The 17,182-nt window shown below is 34.2% G+C and overlaps 1 protein-coding gene and 1 non-coding gene across 2 annotated transcripts; both read left to right on the forward strand.

The window, feature by feature from the left end:
- Positions 1–8,835: 8,835 nt before the first annotated feature.
- LOC120068468 lies at positions 8,836–15,190 on the forward strand. Its single transcript, XM_039020288.1, has 10 exons — positions 8,836–9,019; positions 9,270–9,371; positions 10,158–10,318; positions 10,478–10,546; positions 10,843–10,872; positions 11,787–11,819; positions 12,311–12,381; positions 12,976–13,057; positions 13,811–13,903; positions 14,873–15,190. Exons 3-10 carry the CDS (start codon positions 10,211–10,213, stop codon positions 14,930–14,932), a joined length of 546 nt encoding a protein of 181 aa, XP_038876216.1. The 5' UTR covers positions 8,836–9,019; positions 9,270–9,371; positions 10,158–10,210; the 3' UTR covers positions 14,933–15,190.
- Positions 11,453–11,551, forward strand: LOC120070435. Its single transcript, XR_005479930.1, has one exon. It is a non-coding gene; the product is annotated as a small nucleolar RNA snoR99 (small nucleolar RNA).
- Positions 15,191–17,182: the final 1,992 nt, after the last annotated feature.

Below are 17,182 nucleotides of genomic sequence, written 5' to 3' on the forward strand. Positions count from 1 at the left end.
TCCGATTTAACACGTGCCCAGATAATTAATCCTTAACCTCAAAGCCATCCAATAAGAAATTTCAATAGTAAGCACCTTAATTTTTTCCAAAATCTCTCAAATTCTCTTTTTTCCTCTTCCTCTCGGTTCTCATCATGTTCCCCTTAATTTCCTTTAATTTCCAGCATATTTATGCCCAATAAGTCTTAAACAAGCGAAATTTACTTTTAAAACTAAGAAATTACTAAAATTTCACCACTTTTCAAAATGTTGACTTTTTTACTTTGACTTTGACCATTTGACCATTGACTTTTACAATTGACTTTGACCTGTCCCGAGCATGCCAAATTCATCATTGAATTTACTTTACATGCTTAACTAGGTTTGCTACCCTCAAATTATTCCTCAAATCCTTATTTCCTCTTCCTAAATGAAAAAAAGTCAATCCAATTTTTTTTTTATTTTTAATTATAAATCTTAACAAGATATCCACATCAAACTTTATCTCAAGTCCCTGAGTTCAATCTTAACTATGTGCTTCCTAATATTCCAAGAAAGAGTAGAAGAAAAGAGGGCTTACACTTCTACTCTTCAAAGAGGAGGTAACATCAGGCTTGGAGGACGTTCCTCTCTTCTTGGCAGTAGTAACATTTACTTCTGACTCCAGACCCTTTGTTCTCAACATTTTCTGGTAAGCCTATAGCTCATTAAGCATAGTAGTTAAGCTGTATTCTATTTTATTCATCAATGCATTCGTACAGAATTGCAGAAAATTCTTCGGAAGAGATTTTAGATTAAAACCAACTTGACTTCTTTCATCCAAGACAACACCGTTTACTTCTGTCATATTAAAGTGGACCATCATGTCCAGGGCATGTTCACGAACATTGGTCCCCTCTTTCATGCGACTGTTGTAAACGTACTTGATGGCATCATGTCTTAGGGTGAAGGACGGTTGTCCAAACATCCCTCGCAAAGATTCCATAATCTCTTTGGCAGTACTCATATCCTCATGTTTCTTTGCCAAAACATCAGATTGGTTGGCGAGGATATAAGCATGGGCTTTATCATTTGCCCTGACCCATCTGTCATATACATCTTGAACATTTCGGTTTGTGTTAAAGCTAGGAATGGGAGGACAATCCTCAGTTAAGACAAACTGCAAATCGTCTATCATAAGTATCGTGTTCAAATTTGATTTTTAGGTCACGTAATTATCCCCGATGAGTTTATCCGATGCCAACAATTGTATTATTGAACTCGTCGTTCTGAAATTATAAACAAAATCTATAAGTGAATTGCTTTTAAATCCAATCAAATTTTAGCAATTTTAATAATGTACTCGATATTATTCATCAAGACATTTTTGACTAAGTACTATCTCCAGAATAACTCATATTCCGATAGTCATCTAGATACCGCTTTCGATCAGAAATTATTAACACTTAATAATTCTGTAAGTGTAGACTCGTCATTTTCAGATCTTATAGAATGGTATGAGCATGCCTCCAAAATAGAAGACAATACCCAAGACGGAACTATAAGACCCTATTCATTTTACTGAAGGCTGGGTTGTTCCGAATCTTATGTTACAACCCTCCGTGGGGATAGCCGTTGTTAAACGACTAGCAAAAGGCCGCTTAAAGCTAATCAGCAAGCGCAACATAGGAATATCACGGTTTAGACTAATGGAGGAGACCGTAGGATATGTTGACACACTTCCTTCACCCACTTACTATAAACTACTTCCTCCGTTTACCTTGATATTGACGCATACATCCACTTTCCGTATAGAGGTCACCCCAGGGTGACACGAAGCGTCATATGAATCTCACAGTGTAAACTATGTGGAGACGTGGCTGTTGAAATCGTAAACTCGATTTCTGTTCGAACAACTTCCCCTTATTCACCAGAATCTAAATTTAAGCTAAAAAATACTTTCCGTATGGAGGTCACTCCCATGTGACACGAAATACCACTTAAATCCAGACTGTGAACTTTTAGGGACATGAGAGTTAAGAATAACATATCGTGTATGTTATTAATTTCCCATTAAAGTTTTCGAATAACTCTATCATATAGAAGTTATTGACTACTACTAAAGTGTTCTAACTTTTTGGGTAAATTTATACTTAGGTTCTTTTCTGGCTAATAAAAACAACCCTAAGTCTATGTGGTTTATCCAAGTATAACACTTATAAATGGACTAAAACCTACGATGTCTAGGTAAAAAACCCTTTTATTGCCTCACATTGCTCATGAATACTCATAAAACCAGTTACTAACGCTCAATAATTCGATCATAATCCCCAGGTAGGAGGTGTTCCGTAGATCGTCAACTTAAATACCCCCGGCCTTCGACAGGATTATATACCGGTTGAGTTTGTAACCCTAGTTTTATAAGTTTAACGACCTATTTTAACTATTAAAACAAGTAGTTAACCTACATGAGCATGCAACTGTTCTTTGTTATGGATTTTAAATGTCGAACCCAATTTTATAATAACTTATAAAACTTTAGACATGCTAAACATCCAAAACATACAGACATTCAACAACACTTATATTAAATACAAGAAACCCTAACATGCATACTATATATTATAACAATTTATAACATACTTTCAATGTATATTGCATGCTTCCTACGGTGGAATTTTAAATCTAAATGGCATACTGTATGCACATACAAGATTTATTTAATTATAACATACATCCAATGCATAATAATTAAACATAGACTGATATGTTTTAGTTTTGGCAAAAATAATCAAGTAAAAGCCTAACTATTACACAAACAGCTTCAACACTACTCGAACCGCTCCAAACCATTTGAACCGGACCAGCTGAGTCTAAACTGAACAAGCCACAAACCATTTGAAGCTGAACCGGATTGGATTTTAAGAGAACTGGTCAAACCGGGAACTCTCACTCTAACTCAAAATCTCGCTAAGGCTGATCGTTTAGCATCAACGACCATTGTCATGCGTTCATCTGATTGTTTAGTGTTTGCTTGATTGTTTAGCAGCCAATGCATACCGCCTAACCAAGCTACACGATCGTGTAGTGTTTACCTTCTATTACATAGTGTCATCGTCTAGAGCCGGAGGACGCTACATGATCGCTTAGTGTCCAACACTATCGTGCTACTCCATCGTTTAGCACGAACATTTACTACACGATCGTTTAGCATCATCGTCTAGCGCTGCATCTTGATTGTTTAGCACGCGTAAGATAAGCGATCACTTAGTGCCATCACATAACTCTCGTCGCATCGCCCAGCTGCCACACATAGGTAAATGATTACGTAGTGTTATCGCTTAGCATCTCAACGCATCGCTTAGATGCTGCATAGAGGTAAACAATCGCTTAGTGCTATCGCATAGCAACTCAACGCATCGCTTAGCTCCCACCCGAAGCTACACGATCATGTAATGCCATCGTATTCGCTTAGCTCTCGTAGGTACACGATCGTCTAACACATGAAGCTAAATGATTGTTTAGCTACTGAAGCTCAACGATGATATGAACAGAGGCTGATTTTCTGGAATCTACAACTCGGCTTCTTCGCTTGTTTCTTCGAATTACAACTTAATTTCAACTCTAACGACTCCAAATAAATTATAGACTTTTGGGAAGATATATAAGCTCATCAAACAAGAGCCAATTACAAATTTAATTGAGAAATTAAACATAAATTAAAGGCCAAAACTTAGAAAACCATATCAGTACAACAATTTCATATATCTCATATAAAACACCCACCAAACCAAAATTAAACCAAATTGAATGCTTATTTGATGCTCTGATACCCATTGTTGGGATGGTACCAGCACGCAGCAGAAGCAATGAGGATCGATAAGCACTCTAATTAATTAATTTTGGCAAAAACGAAAACATGCTCACACAGAATTTAATGGGTTTCAAGACATACCTTTGAAGAACCGTTGAAATCTTGATTTTCAGCTGCAAATTTTTCCAAATCTTCGTGCAGACCACCACAAGATCTTCCCTACTATTCTCTTGGTGCTCTAAATTGAGTTGTGAGACTCAAAATAAGCTGGAATCAAAGGGAACATGAAGAATGCTCACTGCAGCAACCCAAAGAAGAACACATTCTTCTACCCGAATTTTTCAGAAAAAATTCAGTCGGTTTCAATTACGTCAACTTCACTCCAATCTCTTCAATATATTGCGGACTATCATGCAAAGAGATTTGCTGCATGGGATGCAACTCATGCTTGGAGTTATTGAATGTTGAAGATAATGAGTTCTTCGTGAGCTAGTTGAAGATGAAGTTGAAAAATTCAATTTTTTATTTTGTGTGTGTGTGTGTGTTTTTTTTTAATTCCAAAATCCAAAATTGATTTTGATTTCTAAAATCAAAATTTATCAATTTTACAAGTTAATTTCATAAATTAATTTTCTAATAAAAATAATAAATCATCTTTTAAATAATTTAAATAATTCTAATTAATTTAATATCCAATATTAAATTAATTTTACACAAATCCATCTTCATATATTTAAATATATATTCTTCAATTCCGTTTGATTCTAATTTGAACGTTTCAAGTTAACTTATCACGCTACTCTAGACCTAATCCATTTTCGAGCTAGTAGGGGGACCTCGTGGACCTACAGATCATAGGCTCCAACGATCCAAGATTAATCGGCTAAACCCATTAGACCGATCTAACCCTCATTCGTTAATTAATGAGTCACTCCATTAAAACCCATAGTTGAACTCCCCTCACTGTAGATATATCATGTCTACTTGATATAACCATGATTAGTAAGTTAACTCTTCACAGGTTGTTCGTAATAACGGCTGAGTCGAATCTCTGTTTTAACCTGAAATTACCTCTTGTTTCTTAAGTCCCCACTGATCCCCTAATGAACAATTGTTTTGTGATCCAATCAACAAAACTGAGTCCCTCTCGGGCCAATGAGAGGGTGGGGCCCCTTGTTCAATACCCAGAATCAGCACTTAAGGGAACAACCTATCTACTATCCCTAAAGCGGATATGAGTGAATTCCGTCTTGCACCCTATGTCCCCAACCATTTATCCAACCCCTTAAATGGGAGGTTTATTGAGCCGACACTGTTGAGCCAACCCTCACTTATGAAAATCTAAGGATAATTCCAAATAAATAGGAGTTTATAGTTAGCTTAGGATTGAGGTCAAATTACCTAGGTTATCGCTTTGAAATAGTCAATCTTAAATAGTAAACTACGTTATAAAGTAAGAGTGACTGATTTCGTGGTCCAATCTTGTACAAACCCTTTTGCACAAGGACACCCTCACTTCTCGTGTCCCAATATGAACGAATTAGGATCACTTCGTTTGTAGTACTTCATAACTTCTTGTAACAACTACAGAGCAGACCGCATCCAATAATGTTACCAAAATAAGATACCCAACCTTATTCATATACTATAGATCATTTTGATTATTTACTCGAATCTGATCCACCTTTATGTCTCCATATAAAGTTCAAGTACTCATCCAATAGTCAAGGGACTTTTAGGTTTATTGGATTTCTATTAAGCAAAACATCTATTCAATAACACCTTATTAAACTTTCAGAATAAGTTCCATTGTTTACAAACTCGTGACATAAAACCCAACATTATTTTATTTTATTCTTTCTTTTAAAACTCAATTAACTAACTAACTAACTAACTAACTAACTAACTATATATATTTAAAATCCTTTCCTTTTCCTCTTCAAAACACGAATTTCAAAATTAAATCAATTTTCCCAATAAAATCTAAATTTTTGACATTAACTTAAAATTAAATTAATGTGACGTAAAAATCCAAAATTTTTCTTTAAACAAACTAAATTTCAAAATTGACAAAAATGTCCTCAATCAATATAAAAATGCTGAATTTAATTTTACGAATTCATGGGATGTTACATTTCAAGTTCAGTTTAGTAAAAAAAAAGCAAAAGAAAAAAAATATTCTTTTGAATTACATTATAACTTGATCCCTATCTATTATAAGGGTATGTAGGCAGCTTAAAAGGAACTTTAAGTTTAGCCAAGTAAAAAAAAAATCTTCAAACTCAAGTTCGAAAGCTTCAATGTCGCGTCTTCAAAATCAAGTTTAGAGGCTTCTCTAATGCTTCTACAAAATCAAGTTTAGAGGCTTCGTCGGTACTCCTTAAAATTCAAATTCAAAGTATTTTTTTATGATTCATCAAATTCAAGTTCGAAAGATCGGTTGATGCTTCATTAAATCAAGTTCGGAGGATTGGCCTCATATGCAAGATCAAGTTTGGTCCGCTTGGCTCCTCCTCATCTGAAAGATCAAGGTCTACCCGACTTCGCTTCATCTGTGAGATCAAGTCCAGTTTGCTTGGCTCTACCTCATCTAAAAAATCAAGTCTGGTCCGCCTGGCTCTACCACATCTGAAAGATTAAGTTTGGTTTGCCTGAGTCCACCACATATGCAATGTCAAGTTTGATCTGGCTGACTTCGTCACATATGCAAGGTCAAGTTTGATGTAGCTAGCTCCGCCTCTTCTTCAATGTTAAGTCTAGTGCAGCTGGCTCCGCTTCATCTTTACTTGTTTCTCCATCCCCAGGTTTGATGGTTGTGTTGTCGCTTTTCCATCTCTAAGTTCGAGGGTTGCACTATTATTTCCCCATCTCTAAGTTCGAAGGTTGCACTACTGTTTCTCTATCTCCAAGTTCGAGGATTGCACACTTCACTAACTCTATCTCCAAGGTTGATGGTTGCACTGCTTCTTGTTCCATCTCCAAGGTTGCGTATTGCACGCATTGACGCTTAAAAAGTAGCATGCAATGTGTTGGCGTACATATCTGCAACATGTCTACTACATATCTAGCATGTCTATTATGTATTTACAACGTGTCTACTACACACTTGCTACATGATTGCTACATGTTTGCTAAGTATTCGCTACATATCAACAACATATCTACGACATATGTTCAACACATCTATGAGTGGATGACGTATTGCCGTCAATATAATCACTATTGGAGTTTGTGTGCTAACCTCACAGTGAAGGGAGGACCAATGTGTCACAACCTAAGTTGGCCCACTGGTGCATGACAAGGAATGCATGATTCATTGATGTAACGTTAATCTATATCCCGACGTTGAAAGGATCAGATCCCACAGAGGAAGCGTTGTGAACGCCTTGCATCCCACAATTCGAATTTTACATAAACAAATTCAATATACTAAAATAGAATATACGAATATATGAAATTTGGATTTTCAAAAAGAAAATAAATGAAATCTCATAAAATGAAAGAAAAAAACATTAATTTGAAATATCACATTAAATGAATATCAAATTTAAAATTTCACAAAATAACAAGAACAAAGTCAAAAATTGAAAAATGAGATTAATAAGGAGAACATTAAATATAAAATTCAAAATTTCAACAATATCCCAAAAAAAAAAGAAAAAGAAAAAATATTTATTGACACCTCGATAAAATCGAAGAGTGATATTATTTTCTATCATTCACTTGGGCACGGCTGTTTGGTGATTAACGTGGCCCATTGGGCCATATGGGCCGATAGAACCTCTTTACGATTGATTTTTCAAATATTTCTAATATCGACACTTTATTTTTGAATATTACATAATTACCACTACACTTACATTTCAACCCGCGAGGACCCACCCCTAAAGGAGGGAGGGGGAAGTGGAGATTTTTTCACTCATTTACTATTTGGGGCCGGGGACGAGGATTATATTTTCTGTCCTCGTCCTTGTCCCCAGCCCCAATCTCAATCCCAACTCCACCCCTCCCCGACAAATATATTATTTATTATGTGTGTACACAGGTTGGTTTGATACCTTAATGACCCGATTAAAGTATCAAACCCAACTCAACCTAACCTTTAGAATTTAGGTTGGGTTAGAGATCTTAATTTTTTTTTTTTTAAAAAAAAACTCGAGAAAGATAAGTGAGATGAACATGAAGAGAGAGACAACTTCTGAAATTTGAAGTTTAGATTCAATTCACCACCAAAAATGAAAATTGATGCAAAGAGAGAGACGAAGGAGATAACGTGGATGAAGGGAGAGGTAACGACGATGAAGCATTCTGTGTATTTTCTTCGATGTCATGGACAGTGACTGTGCAATGATGGTAACGAAATCAATTGTGATTACAACGAAAGGAGACGGCGAACTGTGCAGCCACAGTGATAATAAGAGAGACGAAAAAGATAATAGACAGATGGTGGGAAAAGGAAGAAGGTAGGCAAAGGTTGAGAGAAATGAGATAAATTGAAGGAGAGGTTGAGATGGTTAGGGATTTGCAGATGCTTCATGGCTTCACGCAAAAGAGAGAATAAGGGTTGGTGGCTACATGTCTTAAAAATAAAGAACCCTAATTGAAACTTATTTAATAATAATAATAATTCGGGTTGGGTTGGGTCAACCTGAATTTTTTAAAGATGCAACCTGAGACCTAACCCAACCTGAGCCAAAAAAAAAAAAAAAAAAAAAAATCTAACCCAACCTAAAAATAAAACTAACCCAACCCAACATTTATTATTTGGGTTGAGTAGTTTGGATTGCTCGGATTGTAGGGTCATTTGAGCACCCCTATTATTTATATATATATATTAAAGGAATTTGCGTTGTATGAAAAATACATTTTAAGAAACCAAAGCCATAATTTCAACTTTTTTGTAATTGCAGGTATGATAATCACATAACAGTCACATAACAATCAAATTTTTAGACGGAAGTTTTTTGTCATGTTTGTAAAAAAGCAAAACATAGGGACACGTGCCTAATTATTATTATTTTTTTTATTAAAGTTGCAATTGTCCCATATATTAATTTTTTTAAAAAATTCCACCCCACCCATCTTCTACTCACGCGCACCCCGAACCCAGTTGCTCTGTCCTTCCCTCACGGCTTCGCTTCACCTTCAGTCTCCGATTCCCAAGCCCAGCGCCCGCCGACCGCTGCCCAGCGCTTGCCCGTTGCCTCCCAGCGCCCTTCCCATCTCCTTGTCTTTCGCGTTTCACCGGTATTCTCCTCACTTTTTCTCACTCATCACCTATAGTCTCTCTGCATCTTCCTTCTTCAAGTTTTGACATAATTTTGGTGGATTGATTGTGTTTTGATGGATGAATATGATGTATTGTGAGAAATTGCAACTGGGTGTATGAGTTGTGAAGTTTTGATATATTAGGGCAAAACAAAATAATGAGTTGTATTGGTTTTCAACTCATAAGTTTCGGTATATGACGTGTACTGTTTTTCTTTCTCTTTTGCAGATGTGGAAGTGGAATCTATATTATCATCAGGGGCTGTTGGCATTTGAACTTCTTTGATCTTATACCTGTTAAGGCTGCTTTAAGGAGTTAGAGCATAACAATGTACATTGTTTTTACCTTCATTACAAACTTATGCTTGATGTTCATTGACAAGTGATAATAGAATTTATTTCTTAACATTGTTTCGTTGATACAATGACAAAGAGTCTCATGTTTAGTATAAACTACCATAGAATCGGAATAGAATTGTAATATAGATGGATGGAAATATAATTTAATTTAGTTTCACAAAAGAAGAAAAAAGAAAATTGTATCAAATTCAATATGAAGTTTTGGTATATTCAAGCGTTTATTTATTTTTTTAAATAATTATAAGAAATTGCAAATGGGTAGTCTATCTTCAACTTTTGGCTGAAGTAATTTTTGGTATATGAGCTGTGAAGCACGGATGGACCAAACCAATCTAACTCAGGTTTTAAATCATATTTTTAGATACAGGAAGGAATTGTCAACAAAAATTGATTGAAACTAAATGAAAATTTGGTAAAAAAATCAAAATGGGGAATTTTCTCCACGGGGAATCCCTGCCTTGACCCCCGCAGGGAAATTCGCAGGGATGGGGAGTAGAATAGGGGAGGATGGGGATGGGGAAGGCTTTCCCCTCCCCGCCCCGCCCATGGACATCTCTAGTTTCAACTCTGAAAACCTCCCGTAACTAGTTCAGAATTCTTGGATGTCAACTTATTCGTCAGTTTTCAGTTTTTCCATTCGTCGTCACTGTCGCTTCCCCCGCCGCGACTCGATGACACTGACCAAAGTAAATTCACCATCTTGTTTCACTTGCAGCCACTTTCTAATTTCTTTTCCTTGTCACTGTTGCACCACCAGATTGTTAAATGTCAGCACAGAATTTAGCAAGATAGTGTACAAAAGTTTTGAAAATGGAGAAAAAGCGCGAGATTGATACTCCGGTGAGCTCCAGCCAGATTGATCTGAAAAAGTCCTTCAAGCTTGCCGTTCGTTCTCTCCTCACTTCCTGTTCCAGGGAGGTAAGCACGAAAGGTTTCTGTAATGTGTATAATTTTTGGAATTGGTACTTAGAAATGAGAATTTGCATTCCAAGTGGCAATTTGGTCATGAGAGATACTTTTTTAGGTTACTTTTATAAGATGGTAAAATTTATAGTGTTTTATTGTTACATAATTTAGGAGTTTCGGGAATGCTTTTCGAAATTTACGATGGCGGAGCAAGAATATCTTCATCGTCTTTTCATTCAGGTAATACTGTGTTGCTTTTGTACGTTTTCTCTTTACCCTCACCGGAAAGCTGAGGTGTAAGCAAATTAGCATCATATGGGACAAATTGGAGATCTTGAGTTTCTTCCAATACAATTCTAGGACGTTTTCTTCTGTTGATCCTTCTTAAATCTGTTGAATATGCAAATCTTGTACTGTCTTCAATGGTTAGCAGCATGTAATTTACTTTATATTGTTTCAAATTTGCATATGTTCTTATTGCTTTTAGTCTCCTTGGACATTGGTGTAATGGATTTTGTTGTTCATCAAACTTTCAGGTTATAACTTCTTTGCATGGAAACATAGAGGTATATTTCCATTCAAGGTTTTGCTTCAGAGTCCATCCTGATTAGTATCACGTGATTATGTTTTTTGTCCCTTTTCTGAACGAGGCACTTAATGAGATAGTGCTTATTTTATGCTTAGGCTTACTGTTGTTCTAGTTGGATGTTCTCTTTACTTATCAACAATCATCACCGCACAAAAGAACCAAAGCTCTTCATTAAACCCATTAGATTTTCTTTTCCAATCACATATAAATTTTTAGCGTGGAAGTTTTCATCTAGTGTTTTCACAATGTAAGGTCCACTGTAAATTGGCAAGCTTGTTGCTTGTCTGATGACGGGGGCACATTACAGGCCACATTGGACTACAACAAGACACATAATTTAGAATAGAAAGAATATATATTGAAAATAGAAGATCGGAGTACATGTGAACCAAAAAATTGATGGCTTCTGTCCCTAAGAGTTAAGGAGTGGGAAAAGGGAAATTTTCTAAATAATATGCTAAAAGCGTTGAAGATTTTCTTTCAGTATCATGCACATTGCCTTGTCAGTAGTGTGCAAAAACTAAGGGCACAATCTCGCATCATCTTCTGTTGTTAATGTGCAGAAGAGGATATGTTTGTTCCCAATACTGATTTCCATTCGACTTTGTCAGCTGAAATTATTTACTTGCAGTTGATTTTCAATGAATGGTACATCTGTTTGCTCATATTTTCAGTAAGGTTGCAAAAACTAAAAGCAGCCAAGAAAGAAGGTGCTTGCCATAGTCTACTAGTGCAGTTCTGTCGCCCATTGCTGTAGTAGGCAATCACATAAGCTTGTCTCAAGACAAATTTCACATATATTATGTGGCTATCAACAGCATTTCATTTTAATTCTCTTTTTACATATATCAATTTCTGGTCAGTAACTCTACCATTATCTGAAATGTACAGGACGAGTTTGAGTCATTATGTGTTGAAACACAGGTAATGCTCCTGTTTCTGTCAACTTATTATATGCCCAGATTTTTTTTCTCTTTTTTTCTTTTTTTCTTTTTTTCTTTCTTTTTTTTTTTTTTTTGGTGGGGGGGGGGGTGGGGGGGGGGGTTTGAAAGACCTTTAGGACATTAGATTGTTTCCTATAATCTGGTCAGTAATACTTCTTTTTATTACTGTTGATCAGTATATATATGTGCGTGTCCATTTTAAGGTATGGGCATGACTCTGGACAAGTTTAATATGAGTACGGGGGACCTTCATTGAAACTATTGCTATAGCAATTTTTACATTCTGTAATATTTCATGCTATGCAATGATCATCTTCTTCTGAATTTCCAACTTCCTGTCACACTTACGTTGTAGTGGGTAAATTTAATATGTTGGGATTTGTTTGAAGTGGTGATGTATTGCTAGCCATTTGTGTCTAGATGCATGTGACCTTCCCCTCTACCGTTATGTCACCGTTTTGCTTTATCCAGGTGGGACTTGTACTCGATAATGTTGAACAACTTTTGGAAGAGCAAGAACTAGACCCGTTGTACTCCAAGAAGTAGGTACCTTCTGCTGCGAGGTTATTTTATTGACTAGATTTGATGTTGTAATTAGATATAGGATTAAAAGGCACTTTTAGTCTTGAACTTTTATGAAGCATGAACTTTAATTTGTAACAATTTCGCCTATACTTTCAATTTTGAAACAATTTAGTTCCTAAACTTTAATAGGCCAAAATGTAGTCCTTGCACTTGAAAAGTTATATGGTAACAAATCTCATTAAATTTGAGTGTCAATTTTTTTTTATTATACGACGACATGATCTTGGTAGGTTATAAATAATACATTTGGTCCCTAATCAGTTAATATATTTGCATATGGAAGAAATGTGATTAAATCTTCACAACAACTTTACAAATGGGACTAATTGTTATTCTAAGAAAGTTTTGGAACTAATAAGTATTTTTTAACCTTAGATTTATTTTATGGATGAAGACTCTATATAGGTCGGTTTTTTTGCAAATTTTCTACTTTTTCCCATGTTTTCTTTTTTATGCAATGGGATGGGAAGGGGCTTACAGAGTCAGGCTTCCGTAGGGTTTACAGATTGAATTTCTCCGGTGGAGTTAACAGCTAACAACATATAATGCAGGACCAATATAATGGAAATTGCTAATTTTCTGTCCATAACAAAGAAGAATGAGATCCAACACTTGAAGGACATGCTAAAAACGGTGAGCAACAATTGTAGTTGTAACGCTTCGTCTAAATCAAGTCAACTTAACTGACCCATTTTCTTTATCAGTAAATCTAACTAGAGCTATTGCCTCCCCTTTCCACATCAAAAACAGTACTTTTATATTAAATGATTTTTTTATTTATCTTCTATGATATGAATTCGATAGGAACGAGTATGCTTTTGCATTGTTTCTGTCCCTAAGCATGCATCCTAGTTTATTATATAAGGTAAAAAAGGCTCAATAATGCATTTGATTTAGTACACTTATAAGCTAAGGCTTTGCAAAGGTCATAATATGTGGAGCTTCTTTAGGCAGCAACTGCAATATATTTGACCACTTCTCTTTTAGCTTGTATTTTCATGGTTTGTGATTCCATGTGGTACTCGTTCATCTGACCCAAAATTCTATGTGGTTCTCTCCTATCTACTGATAGTTACATGTATTACTTGGCACACCCAAATGTTGTTGTGTCAGAGGAGCTGTCCTGTGAGATTAATCGAAATGTGCGTAAGCTGGTCCGAACATTCACGGATAAAAAAAAAGTTACATGTATTATCTGGCCATTACACTCTATTTTCTGAAATCAATCGGTGCTGGCTTTTTCTGTATGGCCTGAGCCAATAGATTATGTGTGGCTTTGCAGTCATTACAAAGATTATCAATTAACTAATCCATTAACATTCTCTTTTTTTCTAATTATTTATTAAAAAATAAAGTTAGTTTTCTCATGGTTGAAATTTTCTCTAGGCTGAGGAACAGAACCGGCTTATTCAAGGCCGTATCGATGTCCTAAGGAAAGGAGTGCAAGATGCCTCTTGCATGGCAGATGCTGTTAAAAAGGTGCAATTTTTTGATAAATAATCGAAAATGTTTGATAAAAATAAAAGATGGCTGAATAAAGCAAACTTAGATGGTTGGTTAGATTTGTCAATGGCCCAGTTGGTATTTTGATCTGTCTAAACAAATTGTGTTGAACAATCATCAAGCCTGCCTTTGGGAATTTCTTTTGTGGGTGTTAAAAAGAGTAATCACGGAAAAATCTTAACCATTTTGAACGTTTGATAAGATTGATTGTGAATGAATTTAACAAATGTGGTTGTATTAATGTATTTCATGTTTTGAGATGTGTTTTGTAGAAAATTATTTTAACTTAAATAATTGTTTGAGATGTATTTGATAAAGTATTTATAACTATAAAACTATTTTTATTCATCCAATTAATATTAGTTAGAATATAAACTAATATTAATTAATTTATGAATATGTTTTAGGTTAAAAATTAAAAATTTTAGTATAATTATTATTTGTTTCATGTAATTTGTAACATGTTACATGTCCATATTTTAATTTAAAGAGAAATTTTCAGTCTACGATGCGAAATATTATATTTATTAATATATTTATTCTTTTTTTTCTTTAATGTGGTTTTGCATTTTAAATTTTCAGATTCATTAAAAACATAAAAATGTTGCTTTTAGAATTTGTGCTATTTGAATGATGGTAGAATTTGAAAACAAATTTAAAAAATAGAATCTAAATTACCTATCAAACACATTTATTAAACTCAATGAATCTTAAAACATAAAACATACTCTTGAATTTCAAATTCTCTATCAAATCAAACCAATATTAAATAATAGCTGTGAGCATGATAGATTGAAAAATCGAGTCAACCGATCAAACTGAAGTCAGTGTCGGTTTGAGGGATTTTTTTTAATTGATGCTCATCCTTACTAAACAATGAAGAAAATAAAACTCAAGACCTAGTTTCTAACCTTAATAGCCTAACTAAGCTGAAATCATTGACAGCTAAGAAAGAGATGCAGAGCTTATGGTACTGATGGCGTTAACGAGACCTTTGATACTTAACCGATGCTTCGGTTTGCTGTTAAATAACAAGGTCAGTATGTAATTTACATTGACTATACTTTGGTAGTTTTAATGTGTCAATTTCTTCAGCTTAACTCAAGCTAATTTATATGTACTTTTTATTTTATGGCCGCAATTATACCTGTTTTACGCTGTGGACCATGTTTTCTTCTGTCTAATTCATACAATCTGTTTTGTATCAAAGAAATATTTCAATTTTCAATGCCCCTTCAAGACTCAGCCATGTTGGAACCTTTATATGGCCCTTGTTTTTCATCTATTCTCTTTGCAATGGGAGATTGTAATCACGATACAATCTCACCTACGAAACCCGAACACTCCATTGTCGATAGAGCATCAGTGTTGGACATGTTTCAGACACGCAAATTTCCACGTCCTTTTTTCTATTTATTTAATTTTTATTTTAGATATGAGGGACACATTTGGGACACTTCCTAGATAAGCCTTTTTTCTTTTTAGGAGAAAATGGTCAAACCTTTTGTGTTGGACTCAAATTTAAATCCCAAATCAATTATATGTTAAATTTAAAAACACCAAAAGGAAAGTCCATTTTCTTAATCAAAATATATAAAAATATAAAAAACTGAAGTTAGAAACCAAAATGTTTCATCTCATAATTGATAATTAACTTGATATTCTATGCTTTTTATTTTGGGCTGCATTTAGTATTTTATATTAAATTATACATATCCTAAAATAATAATAATAGAAAAGAGTGTATTCCCGACGTATTCATGTCTGATTTTTTTTTTTTTAAATATTAAATGTAAAAATTGCATTTAGGGCCATCCTTGATTAGTTGATAATATATGGACAATGTTTCATAAGAACAAACCTAAGCGGCAAATATTTTTTTGATGCAAACATTCCACGATTGGATATTATATTATACATATGGGGGTACCAATTATAAGATTTCTCTTAGAGAAGGAAGTGATTGACTTTTTTTAGGCAGTGGGTGAATCGGCATTGTTTGCCCACGAAATGGTTTCTCTTAATTAAATTAATGTGATTGACATTTGAATTGCTCTAAATTTATGTTATTTGTCACTGTTAGATTGTGATTTATCAATGTCATGATAAGTATGAACCACAATTTCAAATTCATTGAACTCAAATTAACATTATTATTGTTATTTTTATTTGTTCAACATTTGGGGTTAGGTTGATTTCAATTTCTTTGGTTCACAGGGTAACCCCAAGGTTTAGAGAAAAAAAAAAAAAAAAATTGTTCCCAAAAACTTTCAATGGACAACATTAATAAGTAAAATCAATTTACTGTAGATTCATGTCTATTTAGTCCTTCAAAATTATGAATTTATTCTCCTAAATTTTATCATTATTATTAATTTTTAAATTTATGGTTCTATCTCTACTATGTTAAAGGAGCCTAGGAGGGGAGAATTTTTCATTTCCCTCTTTGCTCCCATCTTTTTTTGTTAATGTTCATTTTACCTTCATTTTCACACTTTATTCCTCTAATTTTACGTTCTTTTTTAACCTAAAATTTTTGAAACCTGACACCTCTCCATATTACAACATTTGGAGAAAAAAATTATCTCTTTATAAATTTTGATATTTTTGGTGCAACAACACATATTTTTGTTACTTCTCAAATTTTCTTTATTTGAGGAGATTTCAATTATGGATGGTACCCAAAATATAAATATTAAGATTGAGATTGTTCATTATATTTGTTCTCCATTCTTGCTACTTTAATCAATAAAGAGGTGAGGAATGAGAATTGAGAGATTGGAGGAACCGACGGTAAAATATGGGAATGTAATGCACTCTAAAAAGGGGAATATGATTTTTCTCATGTATACTGATTTTTAATGAGTTCGTAGGAACCCTTCGTACACTTTCGTAAGTTCTCTCGTTTTTTATTTTCTCTCAATCACAATGACAAAGTGAGAACCAAAAAAATTTAAAAATTAGGGCAAAGAGATATGAACAAGATAACTAGGAAAAGATGGAGATATGGAGCTAGGAGTTTGAAAATAGGTAGAAATAAATTATCAAATCAATTTAATATTCTGGTTTTTCTTTTTCAAAATCTTATTGTATATTCATTACTATATTTAAATAATTTTTCTTTCACAAAATACATATGGTCAAATACAAGGGTATGTTAATAGACCATTTTTTCCTGTTCACTTGAGATTTATTTCATCTTTTTTTTTTTTTTTTTTTTTTTTGCAGGTGTTTCTTTGAGATTTATAATTGGTC

The sequence above is a fragment of the Benincasa hispida genome, chromosome 1 (genome assembly GCF_009727055.1).
Source record: "Benincasa hispida cultivar B227 chromosome 1, ASM972705v1, whole genome shotgun sequence".
NCBI lineage: Eukaryota > Viridiplantae > Streptophyta > Magnoliopsida > Cucurbitales > Cucurbitaceae > Benincasa > Benincasa hispida.